Source organism: Haliaeetus albicilla, chromosome 27 (genome assembly GCF_947461875.1).
Source record: "Haliaeetus albicilla chromosome 27, bHalAlb1.1, whole genome shotgun sequence".
Classification (NCBI taxonomy): Eukaryota; Metazoa; Chordata; class Aves; order Accipitriformes; family Accipitridae; genus Haliaeetus; species Haliaeetus albicilla.
This window is the reverse complement of record NC_091509.1, coordinates 3,973,874-3,990,204: the sequence shown is the minus strand read 5'-3', so window position 1 is coordinate 3,990,204 and position 16,331 is coordinate 3,973,874. Positions and strand designations below refer to the sequence as shown.

At 54.9% G+C, this 16,331-nt stretch overlaps 1 protein-coding gene across 2 annotated transcripts in view; it reads left to right on the top strand.

The window, feature by feature from the left end:
- Positions 1-623: 623 nt before the first annotated feature.
- The window catches only part of FGF18 (fibroblast growth factor 18), a 75,229-nt gene continuing 59,521 nt past the window's right edge, over positions 624-16,331 (top strand). Inside the window, exons 1-3 of one of the 2 annotated variants that reach the window (XM_069772386.1) lie at positions 624-1,768; positions 2,332-2,626; positions 2,916-2,952. In XM_069772386.1, the coding sequence (XP_069628487.1) occupies positions 2,595-2,626; positions 2,916-2,952 (69 nt within the window). In that variant the 5' untranslated portion in view covers positions 624-1,768; positions 2,332-2,594. Of the gene's footprint in view, positions 1,769-2,023; positions 2,627-2,915; positions 2,953-16,331 lie in introns of those variants that run through there. The other variant, XM_069772385.1, reaches the window with a different exon arrangement.

Genomic DNA, 16,331 nt, shown 5'->3' with positions numbered 1-16,331 from the left:
CGCACTGGCCATCTGTGGGAGACCTGGTGGCCTTTCCAGGAGCCCCGCTGGGCGGAGAGGCCATGCAGGCTTCCCACAGCCAACCTCTACCACCTTCCCCCCTCCTCATGCGATTTATGGCAGGTTGATTTTATGGCCTTGCATTTGTGCCTAAAGAAGAGTTAAGGGGGAAAAAAAATTACCTAAGGAGGGCTGAAGAAACCCATCGAGGCCCGACTTCTGGCCTGGGGCTGTTTCTGAGGCAGTTCAGATTAATTTTCTGACTGCTCTGAGTTTCGGTGGTCAGGAAAGCCGAGAAGGAGCAATCAAACCTCATGCTTGCAGGTGACTACGAGCGGCTGCGAGTGTTAGGGAGGAATTATTGCCTTCTGGCTTGGCAGAACTGCCGTGCGCGTTGCGCAAGGTCTCCTTGGGCGGCAGGCACTGGACTTAGCGGGGTGATGGGCTGATGCATGTGGAAACGCTGGGCTTGACCCCATGCTGTGGGGTGCCTTTCCTGGGGGTGGCTGAGCAGTGCCTGGTGGCACAAGGTGGCGTAGGCTGGGTTCCTCCCCACCCAAACTGCTTCAAGGAAAAGAGACATTGGTGATGATTAGAAATATATTGAATGTTTTCACATCTAAGCTAAATGCTCTCATCCTGCAAGTCTCCAGATTCTGTTTGTACCGTTTCTTTGTGGGCATGTTGGTAAGCAAAACTTGCAGGGCTCAGGAAAGTGGCTCTGATGGTCTCGGCCAACCTTGGAAACAGCCTTCAGCTGTGGCAAGGTGCCGTGGGACCGCTGTGACGGGGATACGTGGTGCCACTGATGTCGGTGGCATCAGTAATTTGCAGCGGTTTGGATTTTTTTTTTTTTTTGACTCGTGGCTCTGTAAGACCAGAAGTGTGAAGGCCACTAGATATATCACATGTGTGTGTTAGTGCTGGAGGTTTCCTAAGAACTTGCTTTGGTCACTGTTTTCAAACTTCTTAACGTTTTCCGTGCCTCTTGGGCCTGAAACTAGGGGCTGAAAACCACTGTGATTTGGTGTCCGAAGGGCCCCCGGTGATGAGCTCTAGGGAGTAAAGATGCTGCTTGATTCGTGGCTGAGAACGGGGGGGAGCGAGCGCTCCGGTCCCCGCGGATGTGGGAGCAGCAGGGCCCAGCGCGCTGCGCCGGTGTGCGCTGTTATTCGAGTGGAGAATTTGGAAAGCTCGGAGTTATGAGCTATGGTTATGTTCTCGCTTAATAAGGTGTTAACTGACGCTCGGCTCTCTTCGGAGAGTTAGACTATGCGTGGAGGTTAACAGTTCCTGGCATTTTGTCTGCTATAAACGAGCTTTCGGAGAGGGGGAGAGCGAGCAACCGCACGCTCTCAGCGTGTGAATTTTTTTTTTTTTCTTTACCTAGAGCAAAAAACGAAGGAGGGGGAAGCCCGGTCGGTTTTCCCCCGGGCTGCCCGAGCGTTTCGGCGGAGGAGGGAGCCGGGTGCGGAGCGGCGGAGCGGCCGCTGGAGGGCAGGCGAAGCGTGCCGAAGCGGGGCGGGCAGCGGCGGCCGCCGCCGGCCGGGGAAGCGCCGGGCGAAGCCCGACAACCTGACCCCGGTGTAAATAGCCCCGCCGTGGGAGCCGGGCCGGGCTCATGGAACCCGGCCGGGCGCTGCCCTGCCCTGCCCTGCCCGGGCGGCGGGGCCGGGGGAGGGTGCCCCGGGCGGCGGGGGCTGCCGGGGCTCCGCTGCCGCCCGCCCGGGGCTCGCCGGGGACGGGACGCGCTGCAGCCCGCTCGGAGGTAAGACCGGACCGGGCCGGGCCGGGCCCCCGGCGCCCCCCGCCTCGGCCGAGCGCGGGGTGGGAGCGGCCGCGGCTGACACGTGTCGGCAGCCGGTCTGCTGGGCTTTTTTGGGGGGGTGGGGGTTTTTTTGGGTGTCGGTTTTTGGTTTTTTTTTTTAATCCCTCGCGTTTCGGGCAGCCCCGCTCGCTTCCCCCCCTCTCCCCCCGCCTTTTTTTTAATTTTTTTTTTTTTCCCCTTTAAAAAAAAACCAACCCCAAACCCCCTTTCCTGGCCGCCCCTGCCCTCCCGGCCGGGCTGCGCAGGCGGTGCCCCGTCCGCGCAGGCGGTGCCAGCCCCGCGGGGGGCTGCCCGCAGCGGGTCCCCGCCTCCCGCTCCGCGCCCCGCGCATCGCCATGCCGCCGGCGCGGAGCGGAGCGCGGAGCGGGGCGCGGCGCTGGTGCGGGCGCGGGGCCGCCGAGAGGCTTTATCCGCCTCGCAGGGCTGGCCCGGGGGGGGCGGCGGGGGGGCACTCGCCGATGATCGGAAGTTACTGACAATAAGCACCTTCATCCCCCCCAAAGGCGGAGAGAGAGAGAGAGAGGGAGAGGAGGAGGAGGAGGAGAGACAGGGGGAGAGGAGAGCTGATGCCTAAGCGAGTCACTCGGAGGAGGCAAAGCGGGCGGTACCACAACTTCTCGGCGGCGCGGAGCGGCGCGGAACGGCGCGGAGCGGCGCGGCGCGGAGCGGAGCTCGGCGGCCGGATCGCTCCCATGTCAGGGCGGCGGTGGGGGACTGCACTCCGCTAGCGAGAAGCCGCTGACCTCCCCCCTCTCCTCGCCCAGCGATGTATTCACTGCTCTCAGCCTGCACTTGCCTGTAAGGATTACGGCATATTTTGAAATATTTTTGTTAGTGGCTTGAAATTTTTTTTTTTACCGGTTTTATGATTTTTTAATTTTTTTTTAAACTTTGCTTTTGGAGGCTCCGGTTGCGTTTTCCTCACAATCAGGTGGTAATCGGGACCCGAGCCTTTCTATACGCAGAGCACCGCTCTGCACCCTTTAAAAAATCGCAAACAAAAACAAAGCAAAAAAAAAAAAATCAACTTTAACCATTTTACCGCATCATTTGATCTTGTGTTGCTTTTTTTTTTTCTCCTCTCCAGATGTTTACATTTCCTGCTGCTGTGCTTTCAGGTACAGGTACGTGTCCTTTCTGTCCTCTTTCGCTTTTGGTTGTAAAATAGAAACAAAGGCGGCGTGCTGACCTCGGAGTGCCAGGCAGTTTTGGCTAGGGCTTTCACTTTTTTTCCCCTCTAGTTTTTATAGCTGTATTAAACCGATCCCCGCGCCAGATGCTGGAGCGTCACTTGCCCTGCGATGGGGCTGCCCCTCTCGCTCAGCTCCTTTTCAATGACCGCTTGTGCCGAGGCCCCACCGGCGCAGCCGCCACGGGTGCTCGGCCGCCCGGTGCGGGTTGGGGCGCAGGCGGGTGCGCCGGTAGCCTGCCGTAGCGGGATCCTCTGGAGTGCATTAGCGGGGCTAATGATGTGAGAGGGAGTGCTGGACTCTCCTCCTTGCACAATGTTGATTGATGCACTTGCCTTGGAAGAGCAGGCGCTCTCCTGCTCGCCCTCCTTTTTCTTTTTTTTCTTTTTTTATTTCCCCCCCCCCTTCTTTTTTTTCCCTTCCTAGGGAACTTACTCCCAAAAACTGATACTTTGAAAAACACGAGTTTCCCTAGCCAGGAGAAGGAGGCTGCGTGCTCCCTCCCCATTATTCAGTAGAAAGCCGTCCAAGTCAGATCCTGCCTTTGATCCTGCCTCGGCAGGAATGAAGCCGTTGGAGGAACACCCTGAGCGGCGAGGCTCTGCAGCCCGGGCGCCCGTGGGACGGGGACGGCGGCTGGGGGTGCCGGGGCGCCCGCTGCCCCCCGACAGCCCCGGCACCGCGCACCTCCCTGGGATGGGGATTTTTAGCCGGGCATCCCGGAGCGGACCCACCTGCGGGGTCGGGCAGAGCAGGTGCCGCTGCCCCAGTGGCTCCGGCCCACCGTCCCGCTGGGGCTGGGGGCCGCTCGCGCCCCCCCCTCAGCCCCACGCGGTGCCTTGGCCGCGACTGCACCTGCTCAGCCTCTCGCAGATACCCGACGGCGGCGAGGGATGGTCCTGGATGAGCAGAGCCGCGGCCTTGGAGGGGGCTCCGTTCCTCCGGCCAAGCTAAAACCCCAAACCAGCCCCATCCCCTGCTCCCCCATCCCTCAAAAAAATCCCCGGTCACATTTTTTTTCTCATCCCCTCTGAAAACTGCAGCTTGAACCTAACACCAGCAGAGCCTCCCCTCGGCGGAGCAGCCTCCTCGTCAGGAGAGGATCCACAGCTGTAAATTACCCTGCGGTTGGAAGGCGTTTGCTGTATTTCTCCGGTGCGTTTTTTTTTTTGGTGGTTTTTTTTTTTTTGAGCCCAAGGAATAACAGGCTGCGGAGGGCTCGCAGCGACGGCACCCTTTGCAGCGGGGAGATATTTTTTTGCGCTTGTGCGGTAACTGAAGTTAATCAGTCCTCCAGCCCCCTCCCTCTCCCCCTCCCTTCGGTGCTTTTAGTGAATCAGAAAAAGTTTGGCTGGCTGCCTGGAAAGCACTTGCTAAAATCTGATCTCTTACTTCAGCAGCCTTAAAACTTGGGAAGTTATTGGCATTTATACAGTTGGAGCTTGCAGGCTTCCAAGGCAATAAAATAATAAAAAAAAAAAAAAAAAAAGGCAAAAAAAAAGCAAAAGAAAAGCTCTGTGCTCTGGTGCTATTAGAACCATACTTGCTCCATTTCGTACTGATTTTGCAGCATTTTGCGGGATTTGAGGCGGGGATTCACCGCGGATGGGTGCTGCGGAGGTGTCCTGGGCCGCGGCTGGAGGGGCGGTGGATCTCGCTGGGTGTTACACCGAGAGGCGAGCTCTTTCGGCGATTAGCGTTGGGAGCCAAAACATTAGATTAGTCATACTCAAGGGCCTTCAAGTGAGTGTTTACAGTATTAATGGTAGATGAAAAGATGTGAATGCTGTAAGTTTTTATTGCCCATTTTGTTACACTTTCTTTCTGGATTTATTCACGGGATTACATGTTTTGAGCCTGAATGGGAGCGAGGGATTATAGGATTTCTTTTATAATGATCAGTTTGGGTAGGAGTTAGCCTTTGGTGAACTTGAGTAAATTAATGCATCACTTAGGTTTAATATTTATTTAGGCTAAAGGAAGTTGTTTAGTTTTGCTTAAAGGGCTCTGTGTTGTATTGGGGAGATTTAAGAGCGCCTGAAATGGATTATATTCTAAGGCTGCCTTTTGCCCTCCCCTGCAAGCCACGATCAGCGGGTCGTCCCGCGTGTTAGTCTTAGAATTACGCTCCTCTGCTGCTGACTGTTACCCTGTGGCTCCGCATGTGAAGGTAAAAATCCCTCCAGCGTGTGTTGGGGCTGGAGGTATTCTGGGCCAAAATACCATGGCTCGGGTATTTTCTATCTTCTGTTAGTTACTCGTGTACAAAGACTGCGGTGCGTTGACGTGCGAGCTGCCTGCAGTTCGGTGGTATGGTAGCTCAGCTGCTGGCTAAAAGCTTTCTTGCAGACCCCGTGCCCGCCTCTGCAGCCGCCCGTAGGTGACCCGGTCGGGTGTAGCATCACCCGTGGGCAGGTTGTGGCAGCGCCGGAGAGGCGTTCCCCAGCCCGAACCGTGGGGAGGTCAGAGGGACCAGAGTTTTCGGGAGCAGGATTTAGACTCCCGGACAAGTCAGACTCCTCCAGGGCTTTGCTGTTGGGTGACATTTCCACCGAGGGACACCGGGGAATAGCACGTGGTGGGTCAGAGGGGAGCACTGCTGGACTGTGGGCCGTGGGTGCTGGCGGCTGTGCGCCGGCACGGCCGTGAGAGCAGCCCTGTGCCTTGCAGGGCTGCGAGGAGGACAGCTCGTTCTCCGGTCCCTTCCCCCGTGGCAGCAATGTCCCTGTCTCGTTTTCTTCTCTTGCATCTTGGGAAGTTCCTCTGCTGCCTGGGGTTGCCGCAGTCCCGAAGGCAGCAGGGACACTGGATATCCTTGGGGACACTGGAGAGACTAATTTATTTATGCAGGTTGTTCTTAGGGATGCCCTTTCACCGCTAGTTACTAAACTCTTCCTCTATTGCTTGTCTTTAGCATCCTTCAGTTTAATTCTCCCGCTGCCTTTTCACACTTGCAGAGGCAATTTGTCCTCCACGTGCTTTTTCCCCTCTGTATGTCCTGGAGCGGTGTTGGGTTTGGCTTTGGAGTCACTCCCTGCTCTTCAAGCGGGCGAGAAACCCGAGGAGCACCTTGCATGGATGGAGGGCATCTCCCATGCTGTGCTGAGCACCTTGCATGGATGGAGGGCATCTCCCATGCTGTGCTGAGCACCTTGCATGGAGGGAGGGCATCTCCCATGCTGTGCTGGCTCTGGCAGCCCCAGTGGCCCTTAGGACATCGGGGTCGGGGTTGTGGGACCTCAGGAGCTCACAGGTCCCCCTTCACCAGTGCACATGGGGGCTTGGAGGCAGCTTCGGTGTAGAATGAGCAGCAGGATGCGAGGTTTTGGGTGCTGCCCTGCTTTGCAAGAGTTTCCAGCTTTTCTGCCCCAGGGCCATCTCCAGCACATTGTCAGCCGGAGCATGGGGCGATGGTTGCATGGGCTGCCCCGGCCATGCCGTAGAGCGGAGGCTGATGCTGCCTCAGCCTCTTTCCTGCCCTGATAAACCTCGGCGTGTTCTTCTACATGAAGCGCATCTGTCTTAGATTACGAAGAGGTCCCTGATAGGGCCAAATCCTTTGCTTTTATGGCTCTTGTAGGTTAAGATCCAGCTTTGGAATCTGATCCAGAAGCAAACAGGAGGTCAGAGGAGCGCACAAGGCAGCACCGGGCTATTTTCACATCTGCTGGCGTTGTGTAAGAGGAAGGCTGCTGCGCGCCATGCCAATAGCAACTTATGTTTCTCTTAAGCTCCTGTGCAGCGACAGACAGTTATTGTTTGGGGCTTTGTAAAGTGAGACACAGAGAAGTGTTGCTTCCACACGTTCAGTGAGCCAGATCCTGCGGTCTGGCGAAGCTGCGCGCAGCACATGTCGGAGGCGTGAGCCTGCTGAGCGGCTCCTTCCCTTCTCCCCGTCTGCTCTGCTGCAGCCGGTCTCCCTGGGGGCGGTCGGACGTGAGTGCCACCGAACGGCGCCGGGGACACCGTTGCGGTCCTTGTCACAGCCCGCCCGGCTTGCCTCGCCGTGGGGTTCCCGGCCGCTCCTTCTGCGGGTGCGAAGCGGTGCCGGAGCCGAGGTCCCTGCGCACCCTGCCCTTGCCCTTCTCGGGTGGCACGAGCATCTCTCGAGAGATGGCGGCCGCGGCTGCGTGTGCTGCCAGGGATCGAGGCTCCGCGACTCGGGCATCGCTGCGTCGCTCTTGAAGCCCACGCTATGGGGTAGCGCAGGCGCTCCTTCGCTGCGGCGTACCGCTCCGCTCCTTGCGGCAAAGCCCTTGCGTGCCGAGACTCGGCGGGGGCCCGGCGCCCTGCGGCAGCCAGGGTGGGAGATCCTGCGCTCGCCCTCTCCGCTCAGCCTGGACCGGGACCACCGAGTCCTCGGCACGGCGTCCCCGAGCCGGCGCCTGCCTCCTGCTCCGTGAGGGTGTCTGAGCCCCCTTGGAAGAAGGTAGCACTCCTCTGTGGAAACATCTGAAGGGAGTTCTGCTTTCCAGTCTCGTCTCACTGTGGTTCCTGCCGTGCCGCAATACCTGCCTGAGCTGGCCCACCCCGCGCTCGTGCGGGGCTGCTGACACACAGGTTGTACAAGTGATGCTGTGAAGGACAGAATATGGCAAAGGTGGTCTGGGAAAGGCTGGGAAGTTTTCTGTTGATTTTCTGATCGCAGCCGACTTAATTTTTAGGCAGTGAGAAGACAAGAGAAACTGCGTAAGCAAAGCCTGATTTAATTAGAGGAGGAGGAGCTCAGCGATGTTGATGAAGCGCATGACCCCATCACGGGCTGGAGTTGATGAGATGGTCCACGACTCTGGGTCTGCGCTGCTGCTGGACTCGCAGCAGCGGAGGCAGCGCCTGCTCGGGTGGCTCCCCTAGTCTGCGCCCTGCAGGGGCAGGGCTTGGTTGTGTATTAAACCATTTTTTCCTGTTTAAAACCCCCTTGCTCTCCGGGAAATGACCATGCTGCTTGCCACAAGGGATTTTTATTCCCCCTTGCTGACTCATTGCTCTGGTTCTATGAAGTGGTGTGTCCTGAAGCTGCCCCTCATGCCCTGCTTCTGCCTCCCGGCCTTTGGAGAGCTCAGGGTTGGGGGGGAAGAGGAGACACGTTGGAGCAGCAGCGTGGGCTGGAGCGGGGAAGCCTGGCAGCGGCCCGGCGCTTGTGCTGATGGTGCACGCTCCGGTTCTCCCATGGGAAAAGCAAGACTGAGATTAGGATGGGCTGAGTGCAGGTGTGGGTCTTGCTCCTACACAGATGGGGGTACGCAGCCCGTGCTCCCCCACCCTGGCGGCTGTCGGCTGCCCACCCTGGGCACGTGCTGCCTTTGCTTCCCACGGTCCCCAGCCCTTCGATGTGCTGGGGAAGGTCCTCTGCCAGAAGACCCTTCAAACACATGTTTAGCAGGAAGATTTGGAAGGACAAAGCTGGTTTCCAGATGGCTATCCCAGTGAGGCAGAAACAAACGTGAACTCCTTCAGCATTTGGGGGCTTGGCGTTTTCTGGGTGTGTTGTGGCAATGGGCAGCAAAGCAGAGCTGCTGCTGGGAGGGTTCAATCCGCACACCCGCATGTATTGCAGTTTGTCTTTTCAAAGCTCTAGAGACGTGCAATATGCTTCAGAGAAACAGAGAAGGACTCGGGAGTTGAGGAGAGCGCGTAGAAGGGTATAGTAGGTGCGGGGTTCAGATTTCCCCTGTTCGAGATAGCTGAGTGCATTGTGGTTGTTATATTTAATTTCTGTTTTGCTTTCCTTATTGCACCTGGCATGTCCAAGACTGGGCGGAGGTGAGCGATGCTGGGTTTAGAGCAGTGCTGGGTTTTGGAGGAGGGATGCCTGCTCAAACCCCGCTTGTTTTCTGCTTGTAGAGCAGCCTGGCCCTAGTGTACCGAGGCAGGAAAGAAAAGAGTGGGACGGGCAAAGGGTGACGCTTCCCAAGCCCTGCGGGTGCATTTGGGATGTGGTGATGCAGCTAGTGGCGGGTCCTTTGGTGAGGGGCAGGTGGGGTGGCTGCTGAGGGCTTCTGGGGGCTCAGGGAGTACGAACAGCATTCAGGAGACTCAGGTGGCCACTCAGAATATTTGATTTTGCTGTAAGCTGATAGTGCCAAGCTGGTCAGCTGGGCAAGTGGATATCTCCCTCTGCTGTGGGAGTCTGAGCTCAAGAGAAAGACTCCCCTGGGGCTGAAAATAATTTTTTTTGATCTATAAAGCTACTTCCTGGATCCTTGGGAGTAGTTTTATGGGTCTCTTCCTTTCCTTAGGAGCTGGGAAAACCCCTGTCATGCTCTCTTGTCTCTTCCCTCCACCCTCGCTGCGCAAAAGCTGCTTTCGCTTTGATTTTCCCCAGATAGGGACACTTTAGATATCAGTTGTGATAAAAGCAGGTGAAAAATGTGTTCAGGGAACAGCGTGATTTGAAAAAGGAAAAAAAGGAGTGGCTGCTCGTGGTGCCTGGGCAGGGGTATGTGAGGATGGACACCTGCTGCCGGGGCCTTTGCCTCGGGTGTCTGCAAACTGCTCCGGTCCTGGGAAGGCTGGGGTAGGTCACGCCATGCGTGCTGGGGGGGATGGAAGCCTTGGGCGCAGGGAAGCACCTAAATTCCCTCCTGCCTGTGAGCCCAGCACACGGCCCCGATGGGGCTGGCAGGCAGGAGCCCCCAGGATGCTTCCGAGAGAGACGCTCCGCTGCAAAGCGTGACCGTCCTGTGCTGTGCTGCTGAGACCGGGGGGGCTTTCACTGGGAATCTCCGGCCCTGACACGTCCGAACCTTACTTCTTTTTTTTTTTTCTTTCCTTCCCTGGGTTTTTGTGTTTTGATCACCTGCTGTGCCATAACAGCAGGTACAACCAGAAATTATGCAGAGCTGTGCATTACGCTGCCTACCTGGTATGTCGCTTCTGTGTCCTGGTACCTCTCCAGATGTCCATGGAGGATTAGGCATCCAGTGAAGCAGCTGGAGGGAAAGTAAGAAACAAAAAAAAACCCAAAAAACCAACCCAAAATAGAAAAGACTGTCTGGCTCTGCCAAAGTATTTTCCTATTGGCATTCAGCAGCCTCGCCATAGCATGAAGAGAAAGAAAGGGGAACAGAGAGGAAGGAGGAGGCTTAGCCTGTCATGGTCTGCGTGTTTCCCTTTGTGTGAGCCCCTTCCCGTGGCGGGGGCTGCGGTGGGTGGGAGCCGACGTGCCAATCTTCCCCGCTTGGCCAGGGGCAGGCCGTGGGGTTCATGCCCCCGGCGTCGGGCTCGCCGGCTCGCTTCGACACGGGGCTGGGCTCCCCGGGCAGCGCTTTGACACCTCCCTGCCTGTTTTGCCCGCACAAACAGCTGGATTTCAAGCTAAACCACAGGGCAGCGTTTTCCACGTAGCGACAGCACATCCTGCCCCGGCACAGCGCCGTGCCCTTTGCCAAACTCCACTTACACCCTGCTCCCTGCACGCATTTGCTTTTTCACGAGGTTATCTGCTTTATTCCGCTGCAGCCAGCAGAAGAGGGGTCGTGCTGCCTGGAAATCCGCGATGCCTTTGACATACTGACCTCGGAGTGCAATAACGGCCTCTGACAGCATCCTCCTGCCTCTAGCTCCCGTCTCAGCGTGGTGCGGCTCCTGCTTCGTGGCTGTAGCTGGGCGCGTGCCCCTCCAGCCCGCTGGCGATGCCAGCTGAGGCGAACTTTGCTTTGGAGGCAAGCCGGGAGGAAAGGGGGAAGATCCGAGGCTGCGGCGTTGGGTGATCGCAGCCCCTGCCTCGGGGGGGCGGTTGAAACGGGATAAAAAGCGGGCGGTGGGGAACAGTCCGGCAGGTCCCGCTCGGCGCTGTGTGGCTGGTGATGATGGGAGACGAGGCAGAGCCCGGCCGCGGTGGAAGGTGAGGCAGCGCTCTCCCTGGGTTCGTTGGGGCAGGGGCAGAGCCTCGAGCGATGGCCAGGCTGAGGGGCCGGATCCTGCAAACAACGGGGGGGCTGGCACCGAGGGGCAGCAGAGTGGCGAGGGGCTGGGTGTGCCCTGCGATTCCCCCATTAACGTTTTATAATCCAAATCGCGTTGAGATTGATGAATGCTAAACCTTGGTGAAGGTCCCAGGGGGCTGCATATTGCATGGGTACAAGTACCAGAATGCAGCAATTAACTAATTAACGGATTGCTCTTCCTACGAGGCATTTCCAGCACTCCTTATTCCTCCCGGTTCCTTGTTCTCCTGCTGCATATTTCAAATCCCTTTCTTTCCTGCTAAAATACTATCTTTGGCATCATTTTTAAGGACAGCTTGTTAAAAAGCTGTTGTATCTTTTGGAATACCCCGAGCTCCTCTTCTGCAGAAATCCAGAATTAACAGAAAAATGCAGGGAGCAGTGGCGAGCCTGGTAAATAACTGGGCTGACAGCGTGCGTGCTGGGTGACTGTGGGCACGGCTGGCAGGTTAGGAGGCCCTGGGAATATAAATTAGAAAATGGGATGAAGGGTGATATTGATAGAAGGACATTTTGCTGCTTCTCTGTTGCTCTTAATCCATTTGAAGAGAGGGGTGGTCTGCAAAGCTGGCACTGCGGTCGCAGGGGTTCCCTCACCTGCAGGTGGGACTGGGGTCACCTCCTTCCCTGCAAACCCTGGGCAAGCCGCTAACCGTGCTGCTCCTTCTGTCAAATTGTCAGGTACGAACCTCAAGAGGTACTAATGTTTATTTTCCCAGGTTGGATTAAAACCGTAGGCAGAATTTGACTCAGTTGTACGAATGTACGAGCTAACAGCGAGTGGGGTGCGTACTCTACTTCCAGCCATGATTTCCAACTACAAAACGAAAGCTGATTTTGACCCCCTTAAGCTGCCAGGCCCTAAGGTTACAGTCCTGTATGAGTAGCATCAGTCCCTCAATGTGAGGCTGTACTGTAAGATTGCATGGTGCAGGGTGGTATTGATTATCTGTAAAATAAATTATGATGCATGTAGTGCAGGTTTCTGACCCCGTGGTCGCGACCTTGCGGTGATTGGGGAGACTTCCGACCAGCTGAGATCAGAATAGCAAACAGCCCCCCAGCAATCAATAGGAGAACCAGCAGGTCTGATTGTTGGGGCCTTTTACAGGAATAATGTTTGATGCCGTGTACACATGGCATTTTTATCCCGGGGAACAAGCGGTTCTTCTACAAACTTTGCCTGAAATTAGATGTGGAACTCTGTGTTGGGTGTTCTGCTGTGCAACAAGCCAGCCTAACCACGGGGCAATTGGGGACGGAAACTTTTGCGGTGCGGTGTTTCTACATCGGGGTTTTCAGTGATCAGCAAAGCTGGTACCTCTCGGGTTGGAAGGGAGGCGCGAGGGCAGCTCTGCCTGGTAGCGCTGGCCAGCCCCAGCTGTGGTCTGCGGGGCGGGCACGGAGGGTCCCCCCCGGTTATATTGTGTATTTATTTTGTGAATTTGACATAGCATTATCTCAGCCCCTACGAGAGAACTCTTCTGGCCTGCAAGCCAAACTGACCGATTTGTGGCAAAATGGATAGCTAGGTTGCAGGGCTGAATTTTTAAGAGATGTGCAGATGCCTGCAGACGTGGATGCGGTGAATGAGGTGCCTGCTCCAGTGTTTTGCTGGGGTTGCCTCCCTAACCTGCGCAGGAGCAGCTGAGCCACCAAAGCACTGGCAAGGTGGGGGACGGGACTGGGCTGCCCCCGAAGCACCCCAAGAGCATCAGCCTCGCTCCTGACCCCGCGAGCACGAGCGTCGCAGCGGAGCCTCCCACTCCTGGGTCAGCCGGGCTGCGTTCGCCAATTTGGAGAGGGAGTAAATAAATGGGAATAGTCTGCTAGAGGGGGGAGAGGTCTTGCTTTTGTGCTGTTTCTGTTGCAGGAGTAGGTAGTAGGAATTTAATTGCCATTTGAATTTAGTGAAGAAGAAATTGAATTTATTTGTGCAGTTTTCACTTCTTTCCAGGAGCCTGACTTCCCCTGCATGCACCATTGCCGTGCATGCCGAGAAGCTGAACAGCACTAGGTTAAGTTGCAGGGTTTCACCTCTAAAGAAAATCTGTGCTAGCTCTCTGACACAGGGCCAGCAAGGCTGAGCTCGCAAAGCTGCTCTGTTAGCCGGGTGGTGGGCCTGGGGAGGTGGGGAGCTCCAGGCATTTCCAGACCAGGTGGGAGCTCTAGGCATTCCCAGACCAAACAGGGAACTGGTCGTACTGTTTCATGGGCACCGTTTGTGTGCCGGGTGCCCGTGGGGCTCTGGACCGAGGCACGGTGCTTTACGGCATCTTGGTGCTGTAGGTGTGAACGCCAGTGGTTCAAAGAAAGGGTGGTTGGGGAATCTCCAGCTTCATGTCGTAAGGTCTCCTGTCTGTGTTTGCCCACGGCTGGCCTGAATTTCCCCCTGGCGGCATTTTTTCCCCACTGCTGGTGACTGGTGATGGATACAGCAAAGCGTGTTGGGCTTTCCCTGGTACCTGCAAGCTGCAGCAGCCCAAACCTCGGAAGGTGCCTTAGTGATTGTAACGCCTCTTTTTTCCCCTATTTAAAATGTTTCAAAAAAGGATTTATTTTCCAAAACTGTTGAGAGTTGTTCCCTGAAAATGGGAAACCTGCAATCTAAATTAATTAAAACCAAATGAAACTTTTCCCTAACTCAGCAAAGCAGAAAGATAAGAAATCCTAATTGTCTGGCATTTGCAGTGTGAAGATTTCCACACAGGAGCGCAGCTAACAGACATCAGTACAAATCTTCTATTAGAAAACAAACCGTGCTTTTCATTTCTGGCCCTAGGCTCACATGTTTGTTATATCTGATCCTGAAGGCAGATTGACAGTTTGGTTTGGATTAAATTCAACACATGGTTTATGCCATGCTTTTGATAAGGCTCAATATTAATCTGATTTTTTTTGTGTGTGTGCGGTCTTTAGTACACGAGCAGCAGAATTGTCCATTCCTAGGAATATTTTTGCAGTGAAACCATTGAGGAATTTATTTCTGGAGGGAAGATGAAATTACTGATTTTAAAAACTCTCAAGATCCCAAGTAAAGTTGAAAGCCATTAACTACAGGCAATAAGCTTGACATGACCTGAGCAGGTTTTGAGCTATTTCGTTAACTGATATAAAGAGCATTTTCTTTAAATATCTTTGGAAAGGCAGCAGAGGAGGAGACTGGCTCACGCAGAGGGACCAGAGCAGGTTCCTGTACTTTTACCACCAGCATCGGCTCACAGTTCTGGTTAGCTGGGAATGAAGATCGTCACTGTTTGCACCTGTATGTGCTTGTGAACTCAGGTTTCTTCACGGGAATAACGGGCATTGCCACTGTCCGCTGGTTCCCTGAACGACCTCCTACGGTATGTCCCAAAGATGGGCTTTTCGGTACATTGGCCCATTAGGTACAAATAGTTATTTATTTGTATAGTATATATTTATTCTGTTTATAAAGGGTCTTCACTCCCTGAAGCTGGTGTCTCTTGCCATTGCTCTGTTCCCTAGAAAGAAAGTGGGGAAAAAAGGTAGAACTGGGAATGGGGAGGACCAAAGGAGAAGAGCGAAGAGGCAAAGGAGAAATTGCTTGCTGCCTTTGAACTCTGTGGCTCAGCAGTTTTGTGCCTGGAAACCTGGCTGCAAAGCTTTGTGTCCATCCTCGCCGTAGGATGCAGCGATCTGTTGTGGCTAATTTTGGGATCACCTCCACCTCCGATGCAAGTGTGGCAACTCGCAAACATGGTTATTTTATCAGGGATGAAGTTGATCCCAAAGCTTGTCTTTGACCCTTGAAGATAACCAGTGCTGGCAGGACCTGTCGGTTGGTTGTATGGTGCTAGAACCAGACACTGGAAAAGCTCCGACTTGGTGGTGATGCTGAAAGCAACCGAGATCCTTATCCCAACTATATATTAACTTCATAAAAAATGAAATTAATGAGCTGGAGATGAGCATTGCCTGGGTCTACGTTCATTTGAAGTTGCCTCCGGCAGCGAGTCGCATCCAGTGAGGTGCCTAAGTGAGCTCTCCTCCGAGTGATGGAGCTCCCGGGGCACGTGTCTCTGGGTGAAGTCCTTGTTTCTCAGCAAGACGGTGTGAGTTCCCTACATTCATCCGTTTTGGGTGAGGTGGAGATCTCCAGCGTCAAACGGAAAATGTCTGTTTGCACAATTAGTGTGGCCCCTTCCTTCTCTGGGAGCAGAATGGTTTATTGATTTCCTTGGCCCGCTCGCCCCCACCTATTCAGCAATAATGACCCTTCCACCCCAACTCTAAATCATCCCAGCCTGCCTCGCCCGTAAGCCCTCTAATCTTTTTGGGTTGTTGTTGGTATTTATGCTCATGGAGGTTTATGATCTGTCGGCGCTGGCTGCTGAAATGCTTTATTTATCCATATGCTGGGCCACACAGGGAGCGTCCTTATTCTGGTATCATGTTCAGGATGCTGTAGTTAAGGTTTGTGTCAGCACTTCCATGCACAAACCTTGTTATTCAGGGGTTTTGCAACTCCGTGGAAAAGAAAACCAGTGACCTGGCACGGCGAGGGGAGGCTCGGAGGCACACATGAAAGCCCAGCAACCCACTGCCCATTTAGGGATTATTAGATGGGCAACCTCTTTCCTCGAGGAAAATAGCCAAAACCATCCTCCTCCTTTGGTTTGATTTTGTAAAAAGAAACCCCTCTTTTGTGTGCTTGTATCGGTGTCGGAAGGGGGAAACACAGTGAGGTAGGACGCAGGCTGGAATCCTCTCCCAGTACTTAAAAAATAAACATCCGGCTGATGCGGAACAAAACTGCCGTCTCCTGTGAACAAATCGTGTGCTGCGGAGGGTGGAGGGTTTGGGGAAGGCAGTGGCTGCTGCCCCGCGGCCGACCGACCGGCCAGCAGGCTCGGCACCGCAGCCCTCCGAACAGTAGGCGACGGGGTATATAAATGTGATTTATTGCCCTGTTAGCACAGGAGCTTGTGGGCTTATAAATTACTTGGAGATTTCTCGATAATGTGGTATAAACAGGAGAGATAATAGGGCTTGAGAATGTATTTCAAAGAACTTTTAGGGAAGGAGAAGTTTCGTGGCTGTTGGCAGGTATGGGGTGATGGCTGGCTGTGGTGGATGAAGAGCCTTTACAGACTAACCCAGCCGGGATATTTTTTTATTGCTCCCTCTTAACGGCTGATGGATTTTGTGGGTGCTCCGTGGAGCAACCTGGAGCAGAGTTCGTAAGTCAGAGTGAAAGTGCTCGTGGAGCCCATTAGCCCAAGAGAGCAGGCTGGGGTTTGCATTGGGGGTAACTTGTTTAGGCAGAATTGATCAGACACGTGCCTGCGAGCAGGAGCAGGCAGCGATGCAGCACCTCCGGCTTCCCCAGAAAGGGGACCC